The sequence below is a fragment of the Bombus vancouverensis genome, chromosome 9, assembly GCF_051014615.1.
Source record: "Bombus vancouverensis nearcticus chromosome 9, iyBomVanc1_principal, whole genome shotgun sequence".
Classification (NCBI taxonomy): domain Eukaryota; kingdom Metazoa; phylum Arthropoda; class Insecta; order Hymenoptera; family Apidae; genus Bombus; species Bombus vancouverensis.
The window spans coordinates 17,829,914-17,853,791 of NC_134919.1; the positions used below are offsets into that span (position 1 = coordinate 17,829,914).

General features: G+C 41.4%; 1 protein-coding gene across 8 annotated transcripts in view; it reads right to left on the minus strand.

Annotated features, from left to right (window-relative positions):
- Positions 1 to 23,878, minus strand: part of ssh (Protein phosphatase Slingshot) — a 72,587-nt gene that overhangs the window by 4,681 nt on the left and 44,028 nt on the right. For 6 of the 8 annotated variants that reach the window (XM_033338115.2, XM_033338116.2, XM_033338114.2 and 3 more), the window contains 2 exons: positions 22,532 to 22,710; positions 17,650 to 17,715 (listed from right to left, as the gene is read on the minus strand). In XM_033338115.2, coding sequence (XP_033194006.1) covers positions 17,650 to 17,715; positions 22,532 to 22,710 — 245 coding nt within the window. Of the gene's footprint in view, positions 1 to 3,918; positions 4,076 to 5,878; positions 6,045 to 17,649; positions 17,716 to 22,531; positions 22,711 to 23,878 lie in introns of those variants that run through there. The other 2 variants (XM_033338118.2, XM_033338120.2) reach the window with 2 other exon arrangements.

Consider the following 23,878-nt stretch of genomic DNA (forward strand, 5'->3'; position numbering starts at 1 on the left):
TTCCATTTACGCACTTTTACACTTTCTACGCTGCAACTTTTAAATTACGATTTTTACATTTTCAAGCAATCGATCATAAGGAAGATCGTGTTTTAACGATTAAATATATTATTCAGAGCTCTGTATCGGCGAATGCATTGCCGTTTCACGGACATCGCTAGGAAAATACCGACGCTTTAAACGGATAGACGTAATCGTTTCGCGGTTAAGATAGTAACCGATAAAATTACAACAACGTGTTCCTATCAAGTCATTAATACGGAAACCATATCAACCAGATGATATGTAAAAGCTTCGCAGTATCTAAGATATGCGCTATAAAGTTACTCGGTGCACAAAGCTTCAGGCGAAACAAAGGAACATTGCTCGATAAGAGCAGCAATTATATCAGCTGTTTCGTAATATTTGATATCGATATTGATTTGGCCCCGGCAGAGTAAAGCTAACAGGTAACTTCCCTTTTCATCTATCTTTATCTTTATCTTTCCCTTCCCCTTCTTTTCCGCTCTTATTCTTTTCCTCCATCTTCGGCATAATTCCAGATCAATCTCGCGCGACTGATTATCGATATTTTCTCGCAAATATCGCGAAAGATCCTTTCGTTTCTCCTTTGAACGATGAATCGGAGACTCCTGGAGCCTCGGATCGAACTCAGTCTCGGTTAAACGGATGACAAAATTGCCGGTGTATCGTTGGATGACGGTATCTAGTCAAAGAGAGATCCATCTGTGAACATTTCTACTCGAACAGCAGTCCGGTTTTTGCATTGAAAACGTAACAACGCGCGAATGACAAATGTTCGCAACGATGTCTGGCTACCTTGATAAATGACGAAATTTTGTGATCGCTCATCGTGATCGTTCGACCGTAGGACGAAGAGAGCAAAAGGTATCGTACGAAGAGAGAACGTTCCTTCTTCTCGCCTCTTACACGATTCCAATTGATCGTTTAATTTTCTCTTAAAGTTCGAAGGTTGTCGTTTGACTCGTGTTTTCCTATTGTTTTTTTTTTTTTTTTTTTTCGATGTAATCGCGTGTAAACTTTTGACAAGTTTCGATCGTCAGTGGCGATCAAAGTTGACATATTAATGGCCGCTGATATTAGATGCATATACATACTTTGTCTTTTTACCCTCGCCTTAATCGCAGCGAATTGCGGTTCTTTTTTTTTTTTTTTTTTTTTTTTTTGAAATAATAGAAAGTTTCTACTTTGAGGTTTGCACGAAATGTCGAGGAATGCCAACGTTCGATGGATTTTCCAATAGTCGATTTGCAGAACGAAATCCTTACGCATCTTATAAGATAAATAAATAAATATATACATAATTGAATCGCATCGCAAATTCACATCGCCAGTCCTAACTACATATTTATTTTTCTTCAAGAATCGCGACGATCCACATAACTTAATAAATCTCTCAACATAAGTTTTCATCGAGTCGAGCTCTTCTTAACCTAAGATATAAGGCAAATGTTAAATCTGTGTTTGTAACAGCCTCGAATAAATACGAATGCGGCGAGTTTAGCGAAAGCAATGTTTATCGAAAGAGAAGAGACAACGTATAAACATTCACACGCTTAGGCAGTAAGAAAACTTCGATCTAGTCGAATCTATCGAATCTACCAAACGCGAAAGACACTTTCAAGTAACAGTATTACGCATCGCGCAAGACCATCGTCATTGACCATCAAACTCCAAATCTTTCGTCGTAAAACTTCATCGCGGATAAAACTCTTTGAACCGATGCTAAGTCGATCCTTTACGACTGCAGCTGAACTTTACCAGAGCCAGAATGCGATTTGGTTTTCTTTGCCAGCATTCTCGCTATAGGTTCGCGCGTTTCTCACGCCCGTCGATGAAACGGCGAAAGGAAAAACCGGCTGGTCGGAAATTCCCGTGAAAATCCAAGTCATAAACGTTCCGAGGATCCAGATATCTAGGAAGAGCGCACGCACCGTACCCAAGAAGATCGTATTGCGACGCGATTGGTAGGAGAATTTACGAACAACGCTCCTTAGGAAACCTAGGAAACCGCTAACGACAGATTAGCCGCGATAAACGGCACAAGACGGACGATCGCATCGTTTCTCTACGATAAAGATAACCAGTTGGCCGTGGTTAAGCGTCCAACGATTCGATTTGTTTGCACCTGACGGCGCGTGCATGCGTATGTTTTCTCCTTCATCCTTGTTGTCCTTCTATCTAATTTATTTCGAGCTAGAGTAACTGCTTCGTAACTGCTTTTACGTCCTCGTTCGTTCGTTGTCTACCAACTTCTATTTACTTGAACAATGTACGTAACATTATCTGAGTTTCATACACGCAAACAAACAACGTGCTTCTATAATTAATTGGGGAAAATATCACCTTTATCCAATCGCCCTACCTTTCAAAATTACTTTGTCTCGAAGCGTTCTCATCTTATTTTCGATCATTTCGAAAAGCGTAGTATGTATAGCGTTTATGTAATAATCGGAGGAAAGTCGAAGAAATGTATCAAAGCGAATCTGAGGTAACAAGGAAACCGAAGCCGAAGAAATCCTCTCACGATTCACAAGCCCGGAACGAATGTTGCAAGATATTTAAGAAACGTGACGTAACTTGGTGATCTGTTATTCGGTATAAACTAACTTCTTAGGCAACTTTGTGAGGTAACTTTTCGAACAATCAGCAGTTTTTTGACGAACGAAACGACCGCCTCGAGCGGCGTGGTTTATTCCTAATCAATAGATCTTTCAACGATCGAAGCTTGCTTGTAAAATGCTGGAAATCCCGCGCTCCCTGAATATCCAACACCGAGATTACGTAAAAGTTTTACACGTAAAAATTATCGCTCTGTGTTACAACGAGCAAGTATCGTATGTAGATTTATAATATTTACCAATGCGATAGTTGGGTATAAAGGTAGTAACAGCTCTCATTTGAACTCCTTTATTTGAAAAATACTTAATACTTTCTTGCGTCATTATGTTAAGCATCGTTCTAACGGTGAAAGCGATCGATAACGCAGAAAATCCGCGGTACCTACGTTTGGTAGACGTTTTTGCTTGTACAGCCCCAAGGGAACGTGGCCTTAAAGATCTTAGTATCGAGCGTTTCGTAACTGTTACGACGTTGAGTGCGAACCGAGATTGTAGGGTCTGCGAAGCAGATGAATCAACGGATCGACGGATCGACTTCAAGTTAGAATATCATCCAGAAAAACGCGAGTTTCGTGTCTCGTTGTACGTAGAATTAAATTTAGACACCACGAGGTACGCTTAAGAGGCAGTTTATTTTTATCGGTATCTAGAGATAGCATACGATACGCTTGGATCGTCGAGTAAGCGTAGACCTTTCCCTTCCACTTCTTGCACAGTGATTAGATAAAACCGTTTCCGGTTTTTTTACGCTTCCGACGCGAACCATGCCAAGACCGTCGGAGGTCTGGTCGATTTAACTCGTTCCTCGCCCTGTCGATCGAGAACAAGCCTTCGCATGGTTTTGCGTAACTGACAACAGTGACAACGATCCTCAACGACGAGGACGGTAAGCGTATTTATAATTAAACATTTTACGTAACGCGTTCACATTTAACCGGTACCGATTCTGTCGATAGCCTGGTTCAGCTTGGCCGATGCCAATTGCGGCTTTCGAGAACACAATCTTTCTTCTGCATAGAAATTCTACGCGTCTTACGCTTGTGTGCGAAGATAAAGATGGAACGTCAGACACTGATAGATCGTCGTATTAACGCGATAGAAATAGAGAAAAGCTATTTATACAGAGATATTTCTATCGCGAAGTAACGTGAATTTAGGCTTGTGGCTTATGATCGAAACGACGAGGTATGACAAAACATACTTGTGTTTACCGATAGCGCAATTAAGAATCCTCGAGTCATCGAATTTTCTATTCGCCGATACTGGTCAAACTTACGAGTGCTTTACACGTTGGTACCGTTCGACGTCCACGTGTTCACGTTCAGGTAAACGTAGCGTAAAAAGCACGACGAATCACGGACGATCGATTAATTGCAAGTGGACGTTCTGTCGGTTTGCGCAACAAGCGAGGACGATAGCACGGTAGAGACTGAGACTCGAGGCGTAGCATCGTAATTATAATGTGTCGCGTCATCGGGTGATCCTAAATGGAACGGCCGATGAAGCAAGCAATGACGATTCGATTGCTCGATCACGAATCCAACTCGATGTCGTCGCCGTCCATCCGTTATGCGGTTAATTGATCGGAGACGACGAGAATCGACAAGAGTCGACGAGAATTCAACTTACCGCGAACCTGTTAACGCTGACTGAGGAAATGGACTTGAATATATTTATAGAACCGCCTTTCGATCCCTTTCCACATTTCCACAGGTAGTTTGATTCGAATTCTTAGAGAATCGTTTTGGCGAACGTAGTGCTCTCGCACGATTTGACAAGTTTATTCCAAGTACCGACAACTGAATGCTACTACTACTATTTGCATAATTATAAAGCTAGTTACAACTAAGAACAGGTGAAAACAGGTTTTAGGAGCAACACTGTTTTATCGTGGAAGAATTGTTTCCACGGCAAAGCAGACCGTTAGATGGGCAATTAGTTAGAGCAGGGTATCTTCGTTGCGGATAAGTGAGAGTGTTTTATCGTATCGGGTAGATGCATTCTGTTTTCACAATTAAAGCTTTAATCGCGCATAATTTCTTGGATATATCTAACGTTAAATAAGAATAATCTCCACATGATATATTCCGTGCACTTTTTCCAACGTACAATTTTTTCATACCACATCTGCAACGTAATCGTTACTGCTGCAATTTAAAAATTACTCAAACGTTGCTTTTACAGTTTCGTAATATTATTCCCTCGGTATCTATGATAATTTAATATTATTCTTCTTCGTAATTTTATCTCGTTCGAAATTCACCGATACCTTTGTCTAATCTATCGTACGTCCGATACGTCTGCGTTTCACGTATCGACGTTATTTTACTAAAAAAAAAAAAAAAAAAAAAAAAAAAATTCGAGACAGAAGGCGATAATCGCAAAAAGATCAGTGCACCGAGCCCGAGAAGAACGTCTCGTTACACGCGCATATTTTCCTGGGCGAATTCCCGGCTGGCCAGCTGCCAGAGCAACGGAGAGGAAAGAGAAAGAGCAGCATAAAACGGATCGGCGTACGAAAGGACAAAGAATATCGGAGCAACGGCACATGCTGAATCGCGTTCACGCTGAAATACCTGAGACATAATAGTCCAGTGGAATAAAAATAATAAATCTGAGCGAGTCACGCGTTGCCTGAAATTTCTTATTTATAAAATCACTCGAGACTTGAGCGATGCAATTGCGGTTACCCTTCCGAGCTTCCTATATTCGGATATTTACGCCTTTCCGCTCGAATTAACGCTTTATACGAACACCGTGTGTTCGTATACGCAAAGGAAGAAAAACACTATTCAACCGTTGCATGCTTGCGTGTACGCGGTATCGTTCTTTAGCAAATTATCAATTACGCGATAAATACGCTTATTTACGGTAAGACTGGTTCCTGCGGATTTTCATTTCTATCGTTGATACCTAATAGAAGAAATATTCATTTCAAGGTAAAAAGAATTCGACTCCGAAGAGATTAAAAATTAACCGGTCTTATCTCGACACGCTTGTTATAATATAGCTACCTACGATCCACCGAAGCCAGTACTATCGTGCTACCCGAGTTAAACAACACGTCGCATGCCACATTCGTTGCTATCGATGTACACGCTGTACGTTCATTACAGAAACATCGTTCATCCACCACATCTCGCTAACGCATCACCAATGCGTGTTCCCTGGCTACATTCCTTCGCGGAAATCCAACAATGACAGGAAACCCGACAGAGTTCCGCAAGGGCTCTTACCTAGCGGCTTCCAGGACGTCGGCGAGGATCTTGCTTCTTCTGTGGTTTCCAAAGACCCAGAGGATCAAAGGCAAAACAAAGAGAACCGCCACGTAAACGGAACCACGCGTCACCATGTTTCCTCTCAGGCTGATGTCCGGCCTTGCGAGTTATTCTCGTCAAGGTCATCGGACCGCCCCGGTTAAAGAGTCCATTGCCCCTTTCTCAGACTAGTTCCAACGGCTTTGTTCCAACGTTGATTAGCTCGATTCCAGGTAAATCCAAGCTAGCCGTTCTGATGCTGAATTCGCATCAGTTTTCCACGTATCCTTTGTCGCAACGCGGATGACCAACTAACAGTCGGCATTAGGAACGAAAGAGCGATCCTCTCTCTTCTTATCGACCCGTCTCTTCCTCGAGCTCGGTCGAATCAACCAACTTCCGGCTCCAGCGTCTTACTCGCTTTCCTAACCTCCGAACACACTCCTCTTCGAATCAACTATAATCTTGAATCGAACTAATTCTAGATAAAAACTAGAAGCTCTCACAGCCGGTTTTGTATGCTTACAACTATCGCAAGCTACGACGATTGTAAAATCGTGTCCAGCGCAAATTACGTCGCCTACTATGTCTTTCGTCGATCTCACGTGTATACGCGATAGAAACTGATTCGCCGTCGCGCATAAACGAAGCTCGTAATATCTGTTCAAAGATTATTCCATGGTTGAAAATAGAAGAAATGCTTGTGAAAACATGGCCGGGAAACTTCCGAATATCCGGTGTTTGTTGGGAAGACCACGAGCAGTCGGAGAAACCAGACGTCTATAGCTCGAGGATCAACAGACGCTGAGAGTCTAAATTTCGACGAGTTTTTCTTAGCACGGCCACGTTCCGTCGACTGGCGGAACAAGCTCCGATCGAATCGTAGGATCTGGCAAATCAGAATAGTATGCGTAGGACAGGCTTTGCCGAGTGGTGGGGTCGTGACAAACGACCGACTCCAGCCATATTTAGAGTGTCAATGTGCCGGCGGTTTTTTTTCGCGTGTTCAAAAGAGACCAGTCTCATCAACAACGCGCAACATCGTCAGTACCGGAAACCGGAGAAAGGAGCGTAATCTCTCGTCGCGGAAAAGAAAGTGGATCTTGACCTGGGCGAAGTTTTACAAGTCCACTGGTTGGAGACTATAGGCGCGTGGGTCGCAGTCTTTTACAATTCGAGGAATTGTCACACAGATCGTCGTTCTTGTTATCGACGCTTCTTAAGAAATCGGGGTTTTACGCTCATTTCGCGGACAAGTTTCTTGAAAGTCTATACGCGCGCTACAGAATCGTCACCGGGCTGTTAGATCCGCATTTTTATTTTACCTGTTTCGCTCGTTTATTTCCGTTGCTCGGATAACCATTTTTCAAATGTTACGTACGAACAGTGGCCAAGAATTCGCTTCACCTCCAGCGTCTGCTATTTCATATTTATCGGATAATTCGATCGAACAACAATAATCTCCGATAAAACATTCGCTATCGTCGAAGAAACAATGGAAGTCTGTTTGACGAGGCAGATGCACCTCACGATGCACCAGAGGACGCACCTGCGACTATGCTTTTCGTTTGTGCAATCTTCGAAGCGAAGGTGAGTCATTTTAGAAGCACGCATACGGTATATGGACTTGTTCAACCTGTGACCACCAGTGCTGATACTAACAATGGCTGAATTATGAGAAACGCGCTGAATCTACCATCTTCTCTTCGATTTAACCTACGACGGACGTCTGAGAAGCATTCCAACATTTTGTAATTTAATTATCGTTCCTTGAAAAGGAAAGTTTTGCTCGTCGATGCATATCGCGGAAATGTGTTAATCTTGATTTGTTCGTGGTTTGACCTTGGACTGGTTCTTTTTGGATGTGTTTTATCGATCAATGGGTCTAGGAACAGCGATGTTGAACAATGAACAAAAATCTTGGTCGATTTGAAAACTCGTGGTGAAGGAATTAATCCATCACCTTTGAGGTTCCTACACGATCGTTTCTAGTTTGAGAGTATGTAGCATGTAGCTCTGCTCTTATTTAATTTAGTACTTTTAGTACTAGTAGTAACTAATCGAAATTCCTCACTAAGGAGTTCATACCGTACAGGTTAGCTGTCTATAAGTTGTAGGTCCCAGGTTTTACGTTTATGATCTAAGACTGTTTTAGGTTTAGGACAATCGAACGTAACCAAAAACTACAATGTATCGATGGAGACGTAAATAAATAAATAAATGTACAGAAAACAAAGAGTTAATAAGCGAGACTGGTGGGTTGTTAAATTTTTGCTCAGAGTCGTTCATGAAATTCATAATTTACGAGTAAGCGAGGTCGATCATTTTTTGTAATCCTTCTTAGAAATCTGTGCACGCATAATGCCCGAACAACGAACAATCATCAGGTGCGATCATAAAATACGTGGAACGGGGAAAATCATAAAGCACGTTGTTTCGTGCTCCGATCGTCGAAGGAAATTCGTCGTAGCGTCGTAAGGAGGCTATAGAGTAATTCGACCGAGTTTCAAAGCGTTGCCGGACTCGTTCTTCGTGTTTCGCAGCGCGAGAAGTTTGCGGGCGCGTCGCAAAAGTGGAACAATCCCGACCAGAAATAATCGTGCCGGCCCGTTGCTAAAAGAATCGTGAAAGTCGCCAGCGATCGGCTTCTCCGCTGTTGCCGATCGTCACTTTACAATGGATAACGGGTCGCTGAGCTTTCGCGTGTCGCGATAACGAGAGACGATCGAGCGTGGTTATCGAAAGTGAAGCAGCGCGTTCGGAATATGTACACATGTGTATCACATTGTCTCGAATCGTTTCGAATCGCGTCGAATCGTTTCGAATCGTCTCGAATCGTTTACAATGGTGGAGAAAGCATCGAAACCACTTAACTCAGAAGTGATGAAACATCTTTCCAATACTGCCGTACTTTTCCTTTGTTTCAGATCTAGACCGAATGTATCAGATTCTTAATTACCGATAGCTATTTTAAAAAAAAACCTAACCATCTCGAATTAAGAGCGAAAAGTTAAGTTAGGCGGCACGACTAGTACTACCGAAATCGTAAAATAAAATTAGATAACTTGTAGTTATTTTTCTGAAAAAATAGACATATTTAGTACATATTGCGTCTTAAATGAACATGCAACGTGTACTGGCGCAATTCTATACTTTTAGGACCGATAGTTGCTATCTTAATCGCATATACTTTATAGTTATAGAAGATTAAACAGCCGAGTAAAGCGTCCATCGAGGAAGGTCCATCAGCAGCGACGAAACACACCGTCCGATCGCCTCGGCATGGCATGGCTATTCTCCCGGATCATCCGATGTAATGATCCGCGAATGGATCTAGATCGTGACAACGCGGCTTACGAGCGGTTATTCCGCGAAGCAGAACGAGCTGCGTGCACGATTCCTCGCGTTATAACCCTCCAACCTGTTCTATGTCGTAGTCACAACAGTGAAAGGAATAGAAGCGATTATAGTGTGACACGCGCGTTATTGCACACGGGGACGCGGCGAGAACAGCCAGTGACATCAACAATGCCTGTAGTCGCTGCATTAACTACCGTCGATAACGATCTACCCCGAGTCTCTTTACTGTCGAGGCAAACGCTGTACACTTTTCTCACCAGTCGTAACAAACCTGAGGATCGTCCGCCAGTCATTTAAAATTTAATCACTCGGTTACTCCATTCGCGCTTCTATAGCGATACTCGTGACATCGAGATCATCGCTTGTGCCGATTTTATCGGGAATCAAAAAAGTCTACCGTACGAATAAATTTACCAACGTTTATCGCTTCTTTCTTCTCGAAACGAAACCCTCGACCGTTAAAAAGTATTTCCTGCGTCGACAGACCTGTAATAGATTTGCGTTTTTAACGAACAGAACACGAAAATTTATCCGACAAGAATCTATACAATAGGTTATTGTTAAACACAACGACGCGATCAATCGTCCGCACAGCTAGACTATACAATCGATATTTCAATTGAAACGCGGCAAACAATGAAACGGAAGTAATCATAACAGGATGATACTTTAGCAACACATCGGACGCAGCGGAAGAAAAACGTCACGATCGTTCGTCGTCATAGTTCAGCCACATACACGACGATTGACACTCGTACAGGCAAAAGAATCCTCTCAATTAACAGAGTTCACGTGCGAAAGGTACTTGCGAGTAACGTTATTACTAAATGTTGCGATTGTCATTTTTGCGAAACGTTAGTTAGATATTATCCAGGGTTAAATATATGTATAACGCTCGTATATAACATGCGCGTATTTTTCACGTATATCTGCATAGATATTTTAAGTGTAGAAGCATCGTGTGTTCCTTGCGTATTTAACTTGCATAAACATCCACAGTCTATTAATCAGAGCTGGTATACGCATATAGAGTAGGTACACGCATATACCTATATGCGTAGTAGACATAGACCACTATAGTGTTCACAGGAGGATGGATGAGCGCGAGTTGGCCGTGGTTGGCAGAGCCAGCCGATGGGCGTCGATCAACGACGATCCATTGTGCCGATCCGTTTTCATCGGCTGTCATTATCACTGGCTCGGTTCTGTATTATTCTGATAATACGACGTACAGCAACCTGTTGTTATCCATTGACGTCCGCCGCTTTGATAGGCGGAACCAGTTTCGAAAGCTGTTGCCGATTCACGCCCACCGAACGGTCTCCGATAAAAATCGTTCCTCTCGGTATCGCGCCTGATCGTGACACTGTCGTTTCACCGAGCCAACAAAAATCCTCGTTCGACTTATTTTTTACTTCTGAATGGTAGCGTAAACCAATTCGGCTCTATCGACGCTTGCTTGATAATTCTCTGATAATTCCATGTCTAGGAAAATTTCTAACAGAGAATCCGGTTAACAGGCTAATCAAACTGCACTTGCACGATTCAAAGTTCGTTCGCGCGATTTCTAATTGTAGGAAAACATCTGTGCAGATCAACACGATATCTTCAACAAACAAATTTCGACCATCTTCCTCCGGTGCATCTCGGCTCGAGTGACACGACCAGCAGTTTCCCGGATGAAGTTAGTTTCCATATTTTTTTCATGGACGGGAAACTGGCATGGTTCGTACGCTGGTCGCCAAGAGGTATTCGGTACGTGGCGTACCCGTGGCGTACCCGTGGCGTACAGTGACGTACAGTGGCGTACAGGGACAGACACGGCGATTTCTCTGACAAAAAGTGAAAACGGCCAGCAGAGATCGGTGAACGCCACGCAGTATGAACGAGTCTCTCGCGATGACGTAAAAAGGAGACTCTGACGAAAGTTGCGTCTCGCGATATCACGCTGGTCGTCGAACCTATAATCGAATCGACAAAGAAGCAGCAACGATAGGCTCGGCCGAAGCTATGAAATCTCAGGTCCGACCAGACCAGATCGAGAATATCTAGTGGATGGAATATCGGTGCATCTTATTAGCGATGGAATCAAGTATGCATACGTACACGCATTGCAAGTAGCCTCGTGTTTATCTAGAAAGTTTCGAATAACTTACGAATAGTTTGAAAAGAGGAAACAATGACTTTAAAGCAGACTCGAACCTGCTCCGGATAAGAGAATTCTCTCCGAGTATCGCGAAGGAAAATATTTGTATCGCAACTGACTCGCATCGATAACTATCCATCTATATGGAAGTTGATCCCATCACTGGCTCCTTATCGTGGAACCAGGTGTCATTTCGTTGTAACGTCATCCGGCTGGAAACCGGTTCGAGACTCGCCAAGGTTCATTGATTCTTCGCTAATCCGAGAAGCTCTTCCTGCTCCGATTAAAAAGAGGATTCGGAAAGGGAAAGAAGAAAGTGGAGGAATAGTCGCGTTAATAAGTCGAGATACGATATAAAGAAGTCGAAGGATAAGAGCCGTAATCGAAATCGACGTTTATGGTTAATGAGAATCGAAGGTGGAACGTTTTGCATGCCCGAGAAAGAGGAACACACTTATCTCTGGACAGTCACCACGCCCAAACCTGTTAGTGGCGACCTGGAAACCGGCAAACTCGACATCTTTTATGCGCTGGCAGAATAAAAACCGGACTAAGGGGAAGCCTTCTCGGAGAAGTGGCTACCTGGATGCTGAACGATGAATAACGTTGCAGGAAACGCGCGAGATTTTCACGGCAATTTATGTACTCGATTTGCGAACCGTCTGTTACACGGTTACGCTGTTGCACTGATATTTATTAATTGCCACATAGTTTGCCAGCCTGTTAATTCGAATTAGTCGAGAATGAGAAATACTGCGAGATTAAGAAGAAGATTAAGAAAGACTTAGATCTATAGCTCTATAGCTCTATAGCTCTATAGCTCTATGGCTCTATAGCTCTATAACACTTAGGAGTTGATAGTGAAATGTTTCTCGCGTATTTTTCGCCAAGTGCATGATTTTTATACGCACATTAACGATAATAGGTTTAGAGCTATAAGAGACAAATTTTCTTTCTACGACAGGTATACGGTTGCTTTCGACAAAAAGTTAATACCAACGTTTACTGAGATAAAACCGTGCTCTTCGTAGTACAGGGCTTAAGCGCCGACGATATTTCATTTCTTTTTCACTTACTTTCTTTAGAATATTTCACCGGGCTCTGGTGACTTGATCGCGTCATCTTAACTTCGTTGAATACATTACTCTAATAATCGCGTGTAAAATATCGTAAACAATATCTCAAGTTTAGTACAATGAAACAGCATTCCACAGCTACGTCGTTATATTTATCTCAAAGGTTAAAATTAGCAGACGTTAGGCCATACCTAAATAGATTCTCTTCTTTTACCGTTTCCTCTTCGATGCCAATAAAAACGGGGAAACCAACTTGTTCTAATTACGATGCTTATCCTGTATAATAAGCAACAGGATCGTTAAAAGTATCTGATAAAATTTCATGCCGTGTTTGCAGTTTGTTTAACGATCTAAGTAATTAGCCAACAATTTTCTACTCGTTTAGAGCCACTGCTAATTGCAGCCGCCATCGATACAAAATATTTAGTAGGAAATTAGACATTATCGGCGAAAACGAAGGAGAAAAAACGCCAAGATTGTACGAAATAGTTCTAATCGTAAAATTAAGCAAAAGCAAACTGGCTATCCTGCGGATAACTGTTAAAAGAAACTAGGCCGTCGTATTGGCGATCGTTTCGAAAGATACTCCACAAAATGTAAAATATATATTTATCGCAGTACGTAATGAAAGTAAGTAATCAATCCATGGTGAATATAATAAAACGATACTTATGAACTAGAGATTAAATTTATGAAATAACATACATCCGTTTGCTGGATAAAGAATACTTAAGTTAATCGAATGTTTAAATAATGCTTAAATAAATTGATAAAAAAAACAACTGGCATTAATCCTCTGTATCTAAGCTAAACCACAATTATCTATCACGAGGAATATTGCAAAACAGATAAAGCGCAGTTCTTACGATCTTTCTTTCTCCCTTTATTCTATAGTAAACGGTATTCCTTTCGCAGACGAATAATTATATTTAATAATCCAGAGATCCAGAAGATCTGAAGCGCCGATAAAGCTCGAATTACATTTAATGCAAACTGAAATTTAATTAACCGCGATAAAAATATAATTGAGGTCTACTTCGTGTTCGTTGAGAATTTTTACCAAGGCTTGGGATTTCTGTATGAATTGAATCTCAGGTAGAGTTAATTCAAATCTGTTCTGTTGGTTCGATGAACTTGCTCGTGACAGAAACGACACAAAATAACGCGTTGTACATCGATTCGTTGAAATTTCAGAAATTTCTTGGAAAAAATCTTAAGAATTCGAATTATCTTGTAATTTCAAGCTATATTTCCTCCATTAAAACGTGCTTTCGAAAACTGTCGAAAAATATATTAAAAAATATCAGACTAGCGTATGCAACAACGACGATCCGAACAACTTTTCCCTTGTTCCTTCTCTACTTTCCTGCTCCGAGGAATCTCTTTCTCCGTCGACAATCTCGCGTTTGATTCGCGATACATTCGAAGCTCGAAATTCCTCGACGAAGCAACACTTTCTTTCTGTGCTGTCGCTCCGTTTATTCATAGATTATCTAACGTACCGATACGTACTATGCAGCATTGTGAATCAACGTGCAGCAGCGATACTACAGTGAAAGTAGACGGGCCAAGAGAACCATAAGTCACCTGCCTTCGAGTTCGACGAGTCTCCTCCTTCACGATCGTTAATTACTTATGTAAATACCATCGCGAGGTGCGATAATTATTTATCCCTCGTTGACGTTCAATACACCTCTCGATTCAACGTGTTTTCTTCTTACGAAACGATCTAACGATGTAATTTATGAAAATTTTAGGCGTAAAGAACATCGAGTCTCGATTCTAGCTTTTCCTCTTCAGCGACAGGATTATGCAGTGTTATGCGCATTAATTAAAATATTCTTTGCCTATTATTGTCTATTATTGGACCGGTTAACAGCTCGTTCGTGATTTCTGTGTCAAGCCGTAGCGCCATGCCAGAGAAAAGTCGATGAGAACATCTCGGAAAGAGATCGATGCGTCCTATATCTTCCTAAAAACGTCCCGTTTTTATCTGTCGGATAAGCTAGCTTTTCAAACCAGCTTGATAAGTCATCGATCGTGGTACATCCTTGGCAAATCACAGTATATCTCTTACCGTTATTTGAATATGAATTTGGATAGAACTATGGCGTTTCGACCATAAACCGTGCTCACTACGATAACTCGATAGTAGTTAGATAGAAGTGCAGAATGGGAGTGGAGGACGTATGCGACCGATATACGTGAACAGATAACCGGGTTATTAAATCTTCTTTCGACCGATCTATCCATCGATCTCTTGTGGTTCCTTTCTTAAAAATAGCTCTAAACATGGCAAATTATAGCGTATTCCACATATTCCATATATTTCAGTATGTTTACAAATCTGATGAAGATTTGATTTATAACAGCGGTATATACCTGCGACTGATTAGTTAAAAATTGAAATGCACGATATGTCAATGAAAACTCACTGCAAATAACCGAACAAAGATTAAGTGGTTCGCCAACTTTCGTTTATTTTGTTTATGCAGACGATGTAACGATCGTCGATTTGTTTGATCGCATGGTTTTTCGATTATCTGTTCGAGCAAGATTGACTTGTTGCTGGAACTCGTTAAATATATTGACTCTTTAAATCTGTGCGGCGAAGAACTTCTCGGAGAAACATGACCCGTGGGAGAAAGTGCTAGAATTTGTCAGGCAAGTGTCTCATCAGCAGAGAACTTTCCTTGCGAGTGAGTGAGAAATTATTGTCCCGGGATGAAATTACTTTTACGATCCATCCGATACGTACTTTTTTCGTTACAATTCGACAATTTTCTCGTTCGTTTATTTAACTTTAATCCTAATAAAAACTGATAAATTTTCATTCGTTGTTAAAATTCTATCGAAAACGTTCGATCGAACGAGTTGCTGCTACTAATAATAACGTTACGCTCGATAAAACAGAGTCGAAAGTTAAAGCAGAGCATAACGTCTGTAGTAATTGGGGTGACAAGAACGCGAGTAATCTCGGGGTTGCAAAGTAGAATTATACAAAGTGACCACGCGACGCAGCGCGCCCATAAATGGCGCGGCCGGTGGTCCATGGTCGCGAGCAACCCCACCACGATGATGGTCGGGTCCAAGGAGGCTTCTCCAAAAATAGGACGACGACAACATCAACGACGATAGACCGACGGAGTTCCCGGTGCCGTGACGAACTTCACGCCGTCTGTTTCCCGACAATAGATGCCACGAAGGTTGTTGCAACTTGTCAATGACGCTTTATCGTGTCCACACGAAGCCAACTGATTTTTCAAATCAACATGTTCTATACCAGCGAAAACTAAAAGTCTTTACGTTTAAAACGGTTCGTCGTTCTAAAGTTTGCAGTATCAACTTTAACATCGTTAACTTTGTTACACTGTCGCATAGCGACATAGCTTAAAGCTCAAAGACTATTTTACTTGAAAATTGTAAAACAAAAAAGATTCGTTCATCGGTAAATGATCGAATTATGGGTAATTTTCCGTCTCGAACTTTCATTTCCTGAAAATTTATTTTTCCCGGTCATTGTTTATAGCGAAACAATCGCAAGAAGAGAATTCACGTGGGCAGAGCAAGCGTGTTTTCACCCGCGCTGAAAAATCCGCGAACGGAAGAGGTTGGGCAGGTAAGAAAGTTCCTCTTCGTCCAGTCCTGCATAAAACAATTGCGATACCGACCAATTAAGCCACGGCCCACGCTTCATTTTTCTTTCCATTCAGTTCGATCCTCTTCCGCATCGATAGCATCTCGGTTGCGCTTCGATTCTTCTTTTCCAGCCTCCTGTCTCCGTTGACAAACGATTTTTCTTCGCCCAGATTCTGTGATCTATTCTAACAATAGGCATTTAACCATTATAAAGCTTCGCAAACATTTTACACTATTTTTTCTGCTTTCTTTTTTCAATGATGGATTGCACCATCAGAAATATCGTTGCAGTAATTTTATATAGAATTTTTATCAAACTGGCATTATCATTTCTGTTTAGTCGTAAAAGCATCCATAATCGACTCGCCAAGTCTATAAGGTATTTCTTTTCCAGACCACTAAAGCAACGTCGATCGAATCTTAATTTCTTTACTAAATTCCTAGTAACCCGTTGCCTGATATCAATTTAGGCGATATAATCTTCGTGGTAACTCTGTAGTTTAACTTTGATCTTGAATCAAATCCACAAGGCTATAGTATAAAAGTACGAACAGTTGGGCGCAATTATTATTCTGTATGTACATACTATGATATAAATTCGAGGCTTCGTCGGAAAAGTTTATCTTCGTACGACAGTGAACTGTAGGAATACAGTAGGAATACAACAGGAATGCGCCAGGAATACACCAGGAATACAGCAGGAACACGGCAGAAATACAGCAGGAACGCAGTAGGAATATCGAAAAATACTAAAAAAGCAAAAGCGTACGTTTCATGGCTTGCCTGATAATTATGGATCGTACAATCTTAGTTGTAGCCTGTAGCTATGCAACGATTGACTAAAATTACGATAAGATATAAAGCGCAAAAAAAAAAGATCTGGTTGACAAAAATGGGATATTCAGTCGGAATAATCAAACAATTTTCTCAACGCTCACAGCTTAATTTACGGTTCCATGAAAACGTTTACTCTCTTTTTGAATGTGAATCGTGTTAATACGAATGGGTCTCTTGGCAAGAAAAAAGCGGAAGACACGTCTGCATGTGCAACAGGACTGCGCTTATTATTAGTTTCATTTAGAACATCGATCGCAGCCCGTACCTACGTGGGTCGAACCCTTTCATACGTTCTATCGACTGACCCTATATGTCTTCCGTGGGTGTCGCGTCGTGTCTCGGACCATCCCGTTGTAATTATACGAGGTTATTTATTAGTCACGGCTATTAGGTATACCGCGATGAGACCATTCCTCTTCAACCGAGTCGTTTATTTTCGAAACGGCGCGTGCAACTTTTCGATCGAATTAAACATTCTTACGATTACAATGAGAAATTGGCGAAGCTATTCGTAACCGCGACGAAACGGTCATTGCCAACGTGGTAAGATACAATTGCTAATAATAACAACGATCGTCCAACTCCAAGATGAAGGAATCGTTTCGTTATTTCGCTATTTTAAAAGACGGTTTAAGGCCACGCTTTTCTAATCACGGAGTATAAGCTGTAAAATATCGAAAAAATCGACTCACCACATCGCCTGTACCGATACTGGCTTGAAGATGTGCTGCGAACCGCAGACGCTGACGCTGAAGCCTCTGCAACGGAAAAAGAGAAAAAGAATCAGAACGCGTGCCTTCGGGAAGCATCGAGGGTCACACCATTCACCTTATACAGGATGGTCAGCCGATCGTATCGACGAGCTATTTTATTGCTCGCCGAAGCGGGCCAACTTCTCCGTTCTACGAAACTCGCTGGTTATTTTCGAGCAAGCTCGGTTGGTTACAGGTAACCCTCGTGCTTTGGAAACGCGATTTTCCTACACTGTAAAAGTTTCTGAAAATTGCGGATCCACTCGTAAAGTAAGAAATTTTGGACAAAATTGATAAAAGATAAGAAAATCTTCCAAGTCCTATGTTTAATCCTGTTTAGTCCTGTAAAATTGTCGACGAAGATGTATTACTCTTCTTTATTAGGCAAAAAAAAAAAAAAATCGGGACATTTTCTTCGTTATGTGATACGTAATAATTCCTACGTTTCGTACCGAGACTTCGTTCGAACCTTTCAGGGACGTTCTACTTACCGAAGCAGGTGCTAGGGATCGTTTTTAAATGATTCGGGTATCGTCCAGAAACGTAAGAGCCAAAAGTTATCCCTCGCGTTATGGTAAAGCCTTCGAGAATAAAATGTATTCCGTTCATAGTACGATAGGATGAAAATATTTCGCAACAAAACGAGAACTATTAACGCAAGAAAAAAAAAAGAAAAAAGTAAAAGAAAAAGAAAAGAAAGAAAGAAAGAAGTGGGAAGGTTAGCATCTTAATAAATTCAGACGTCAATTATCTTTCTGCGCTACAGGATTAAATATCGTTAGAATTTCAAATATAAAATTTGCAATTACACGATTATATATAATATCTTTCTTTCTACTAATAAATTCATTCGTTAAACCTGCGAAATGTAACTGTACGCAGCCTTGGTTTCAATTGTTAGCTCTCTGCTATTAATTGCCACTAATTATTAGCTTTATAAAATATAATTCATAACCAATTCGATTCATATACGATCGTTCGTAAAATCGTACACCGCAAAAACGAGTTTTCCAGTTTGGTAAACCACAACATTCAGAGCGCGATAGAAGCCAAATTACACGTTCGAATACTTTCAAGGAGTGGTAACACAGACAAAGAACGTTTTTAGAGTGAAAGGGCTTCTAAAGTTAGCCGTAGGTTGCTGCATGAGTATCCTAAAGCGGCGTACAATTTGCTCGTTACGTAGCTCGCAATGATTATGAAAGATTAACAAAGAGTCAGATATAATTCCGAGGTCACGTATCGTAGATCGAAGCGAGCGTGCAGTATTAAACAACGCACAACGGAACGGATCTCTGTCGCGTAAAAATAACTTTCGTATTAAAGTTGGTGCCATTTCCGGCGAATATCGCGTATCTATTTCTAAAAACGAACCAATGCAACCAACTAAGAACGCGTTGCTTTTCGGATATGCCCGTACTACGTACAATCTAGACTTCTATCTCGCAGAGAAACGCACGACATGCTACGAGATAGAGCGATAAATCGATTAACTCGTCTTCGGATTAAAACCGAGCACGATGAGTCGCACAAAAAAAGATCACCTCTCACTGTCCAAACATAACAACGCACGCTTTTTCACTCGCTTGTACCGTCTACTCCTTTCGATTGCAACTTTAAAATACTGTTTATTGCTACTTTAAAATGATTTCCGTCACGACAGCTCCGAGCCCCGATTTCCAAGTTGTAATCGTGGTCACGCGGTCGAGCAAACTCTCAACTCGAAATTACAACGGTAACGCAATTCCCCTCTTGCATCGCGTTACGACACGCGTTACACACATCCAACATAACCGTTAATTACGCATTATGTAAAGAGCGGAGGGATTCGTGCAAAATCGGTGACCAAGTGAACGTCACGCCGCCGCGTCGCTTTATTCCGACCAGAGGCACAAGTTCTCGACCGACGTTTCCGGGAAACCCATGTCGATTCCGCGATCAGCTTTCCCCGAGGAAACGGTACTGGTTCGTCATTACGGCCACGCACGCCGTTAAGAACGATACACCGAATTAACTTTACGGCTCGACGGGACATTCGTTCTCGATTCGTTTTGATCGCTTTGACCACTTTCACCACTTGATGAATGTCAATTGCAAAAAAATTATCGGTCGAAAACGTATCGATAGAAAGACATATTGCTTCGAACGAGGGAATGTCAGTCTATGCAGTCGTCTATGCAATGTTAGAGGATATTTGACAACTAACGATAAGTGACGTTTCAACGTAAGCGAATTTTGTTAATATTATAATAGCCAATATTACCAAATATCGTAAGCAATGACTCTTTCATTTTAAACAATAATCTTTTCAAGCGGCAAATCTCGTTGAATCTTATGAATTTTTTGTTTCTTATTCGGCAAGTACTTTGAAACGCAGCCATCAACGCTGTATATTTTTACGAGACTTGCTTTACGTTACTTTTGCCGTTTCTTAACTCGTACGATATCTGTTGCGATCGACGTTTTTAAACAAATCTTTCACGATTACCTTTGAAACTTGGCGCACGATACAAGCGATACACGATAATCGCTTAAATTCTTCGACCAACGACCGTTGCCTCGACTAGAAATTAATGGAAAAAGGACTTATCGAGCCACGTGCAATTAAAGGAAGAAAGAAGGAAAAAGACTGCCGCGACGGCCGAGCGTTTATAGAAAAGGGGGAAAGAACGAACGGAGAAAAAGATGATACAAAAATGATCCACGACGCAGGAACGCGAGCTGACCAGTACTTGTGCTCATTTTCTTTTCGTTCTCGATCCTTTTCTGGCGAACGGCCGCCTCTTTATCGCTAATTTGCCGCGAATTGCTCGCGTGATTCACTGTCTCAAACCGTTTAGATTCGTTCTTGTGTAGGCGAACCGACTATATAGCATACTCGAGCAAAAGAAACACGGAGCAAACGAGAAGAAATTTGTCATCGTTAGTGGCTTTTGTTTCACCGAATGAACATGCTACGACGATGGTAAATTCCAAACTCCGTACACTTTGATCGTGAACATTTGCTTTTACTCGATTAGTTTTCCAGCGAGTTAATAATTCTGGCTATAATTACATACGTATATAACGATATATACGACAATAGAAAAATTATACAATCATAATTATTAATCGCGATGGGTGTTCTTGTAATCGAAGATTTGTTACGTCCCTTCGGTTCGTTAGTTGGTAGTTGAGCGAAGTCGAGAGTGAAGTAGAGTGAGAGTGAAAAATCAAAAAAATACAAAGTCGAAACGATATAAAGATGATCTCGTGCAATTGGAATTCGTTCAAACGTAGTTGCGTTTGGTACGATTTTCGGCAAGAGCATCCTGGCACTTTCAAGATCACGAAACCAACGAACTCTGAAAAATGGCTTGGCGATCGTGGAGCACGACCTTCCATCGTGACCTTGGTGCTCACCTGTCAAGCACCTTGCTGCTCTAACACGGCTTACGGTAACGCGCTCCATTTCCCTACAGCCGACGTACGTACGTACGTATGAGTCTCGTGCAAAAGAGAGCGGTGCTGACCTTCGCGTTCACCTTTCCGCTCCGCGGTAGCTCGAGCGGTGCGTTCGTTTCTCGATCCACGGCCCGATGTACCGTTTCGAGCCGCGGTTTATTCGCCTAATTACCGAGAGTTCGCATACGGCCGCATGCCACGCTAATGACTCACTGCCTGAGCTGAAAGGAACCGGACACTCGTACACGTATCTATACAGTACCGCGCAAAATTCTTCGATCGTTTAACAAAATGATACGTTTTGTCTTTTTACAAGTAAATATAAAAATACCTCTGTATGTCGGTATGTCTGTGTTATTGCGTCGACTTAATTGTCAAGTTGAAACGGCAAACGATATCGTTACTACGTGACAGACACGAAAATTAGTAATGGAAAGAACGCGATTCCTATAAGGTTTTCTAAAAGAATGATCGGTTTCCTCGCCGTTGCAAGAAGGTTATCGCACATGGCCTAAGACTTTTCTACTATACTGCATAAACGGGTACGCACACACATGCATGAACACGCGTGAGACGAGCGGAGTACGACCGGTTAGAAAGTGGTCGGCTCACCGATCGGATACCTTATTGGCAGATTTTAGCGAGATCGAAAATCTCCGTTACGCATGGCAAGGCAAGCTTTTAATTGCGGGTTAGGCTGGCGCGGCGCGGCGTCGAGTGATTTGTCCGCGCGCGGCTACGTCGCGTTTTTATTCGACGCGGAATAGGGGAATATCGAGCTGGAGGAGAAAGTACGGAACTATCTGCCGGCTGGAGCAAAAATCTGATAACCTGTAAAATCCGGCGTACTTTCGCCGTGCCTCCAACGAATCGGGAATGAGGGAAACTTACACAAAACCGTGTAGAACAGGCTATACACATACAAAACAGGATAAAATCATATACCGCATGTACTTGCTTCTGTAACTAATTGAAAACATTCAGTAGCAATTTCTTTCCGTCATATCGACGTGCCTGTCAATCAACTATCAGATTTAATTTATTCCCAAGAGTTTATTTTCTTCGTTTCCTATCGTCTAGTTGTCTTACGCATTTCTATCATGCCGATATGTAATGCGTTTTCAAACTTCGATCTGTTAAATATCGATGCAGTTAAAATACCGTCGAAAAAGACTACTCATTTTGAACTTTGATCGAATAAATTTATTTAAATTTCACGTTGTAATTTATCGTGTAACTTGTGTGTGTGTGTGTGTGATTCGTTTAAACGAAAGCTAGGTAGGAAGAATGTATCGCGATGATTGGACGATAAAGTAGCAAGCAACGGACAGGAAGATAGCAAGAGATACAGGGTTAAATTCGAAAATAGCCAACATACCCGTCGCCGTCGAGAGTAATGGCAGTGTCGGCCAGAACCCGAAGTACAAGACCAACGGTCGCCCTAGCGTGACAATCGATACCAAGAAGGCAGCTCTCCTCCGCATCCTGCCTCCCAGTGCAGGATACTACGACCAGGTATCTCGTCCTTCCTGGATGCACTGACTCCAATTTCACCGCCTGAAATCAGAACGAACGTTACGAACGCCCGATTAAACTTCCGGTCAAGCACACTTCCAACTGAAAAGAACGATCGAACTTTGTCTTTTTATCGTCGATTCTCAAAGATATTTGCTAAAATTTTGTTTCGTATATAATTCTTTGGTAGCGAAATTAAATTCCATTGTTAATTCCGTCTTCGTTCGTTTTATCAAGACGTAAATCAGCAAAAAAAAAAAAAAAAGAAAAAAAGAAAGCAAAACAGCAGTAATTTCTATCATCTATCATAGATATTCGTTTTTAGTCAAGAAAGGTATACTATTTAGATTTATAATTTAACTTCTTTTCCATCTGATAGAGCATGATAGAGTACGAACATGAAACAACACAAACTATAGACAGTATTTTTGCAACATTTAGGCCCAACGAAGAGCAAAGAGAAAACAGAAATAAAAATGTTGAGGGATTTTGATCGGACCTTGTACACTTGACCAGAGATCGCAATCGCAAAGTCGCGTTTCGCGAAACACAAGTTTCCTGCAGGTTAATGACATCGCGAAGTGCGGTTGCACAACCGTAACGTTCCCAACCGTTTCCGCTTCGCCACTGTTTCCTGCTTCTATCGATATCGATATTAAACCCGACGTCTATTACCACTCTCTCTTTCTTTGTACGAGCTACGACTGATAGCGACTATAATTTCGTTGCAACAAGAGAAGAGAAACGGAAAAGTAATAACTGCGTGTCGAGATTTCTAAGAAATTCCTTGGGAACGTGGTATTAGTTACGACGGATCAAATATTATACAGAATAAGACGCGTTTGTCGTCTTGATGTTTCCGTTTGGTTAATAAGTTAATTTGTCGTAAACTATACGTACTTGAATCGATAAGTACCGGCGGAATTAATTATAAATCGTAATAATCTTACATTGTATATTGTGATAAACATGACTCTAGACGGAAATTTAATTTTCATTTAAAACGGGTAGAAAAATTGAATTATATTTTAAATCAATAGCTTCGGATATTAAGTAAACTGTTACTTATCGAGATATTAAGCAAATGTTTACCTAATATCCGAATAAATTTACCGAGTTAAATCCAAAGACCGAACATAGGAAAACACATAGAATTAACGAATATTTTACTCGGCTCGTTGTCTGAATGGAAATCAAGATCCTAATGAAG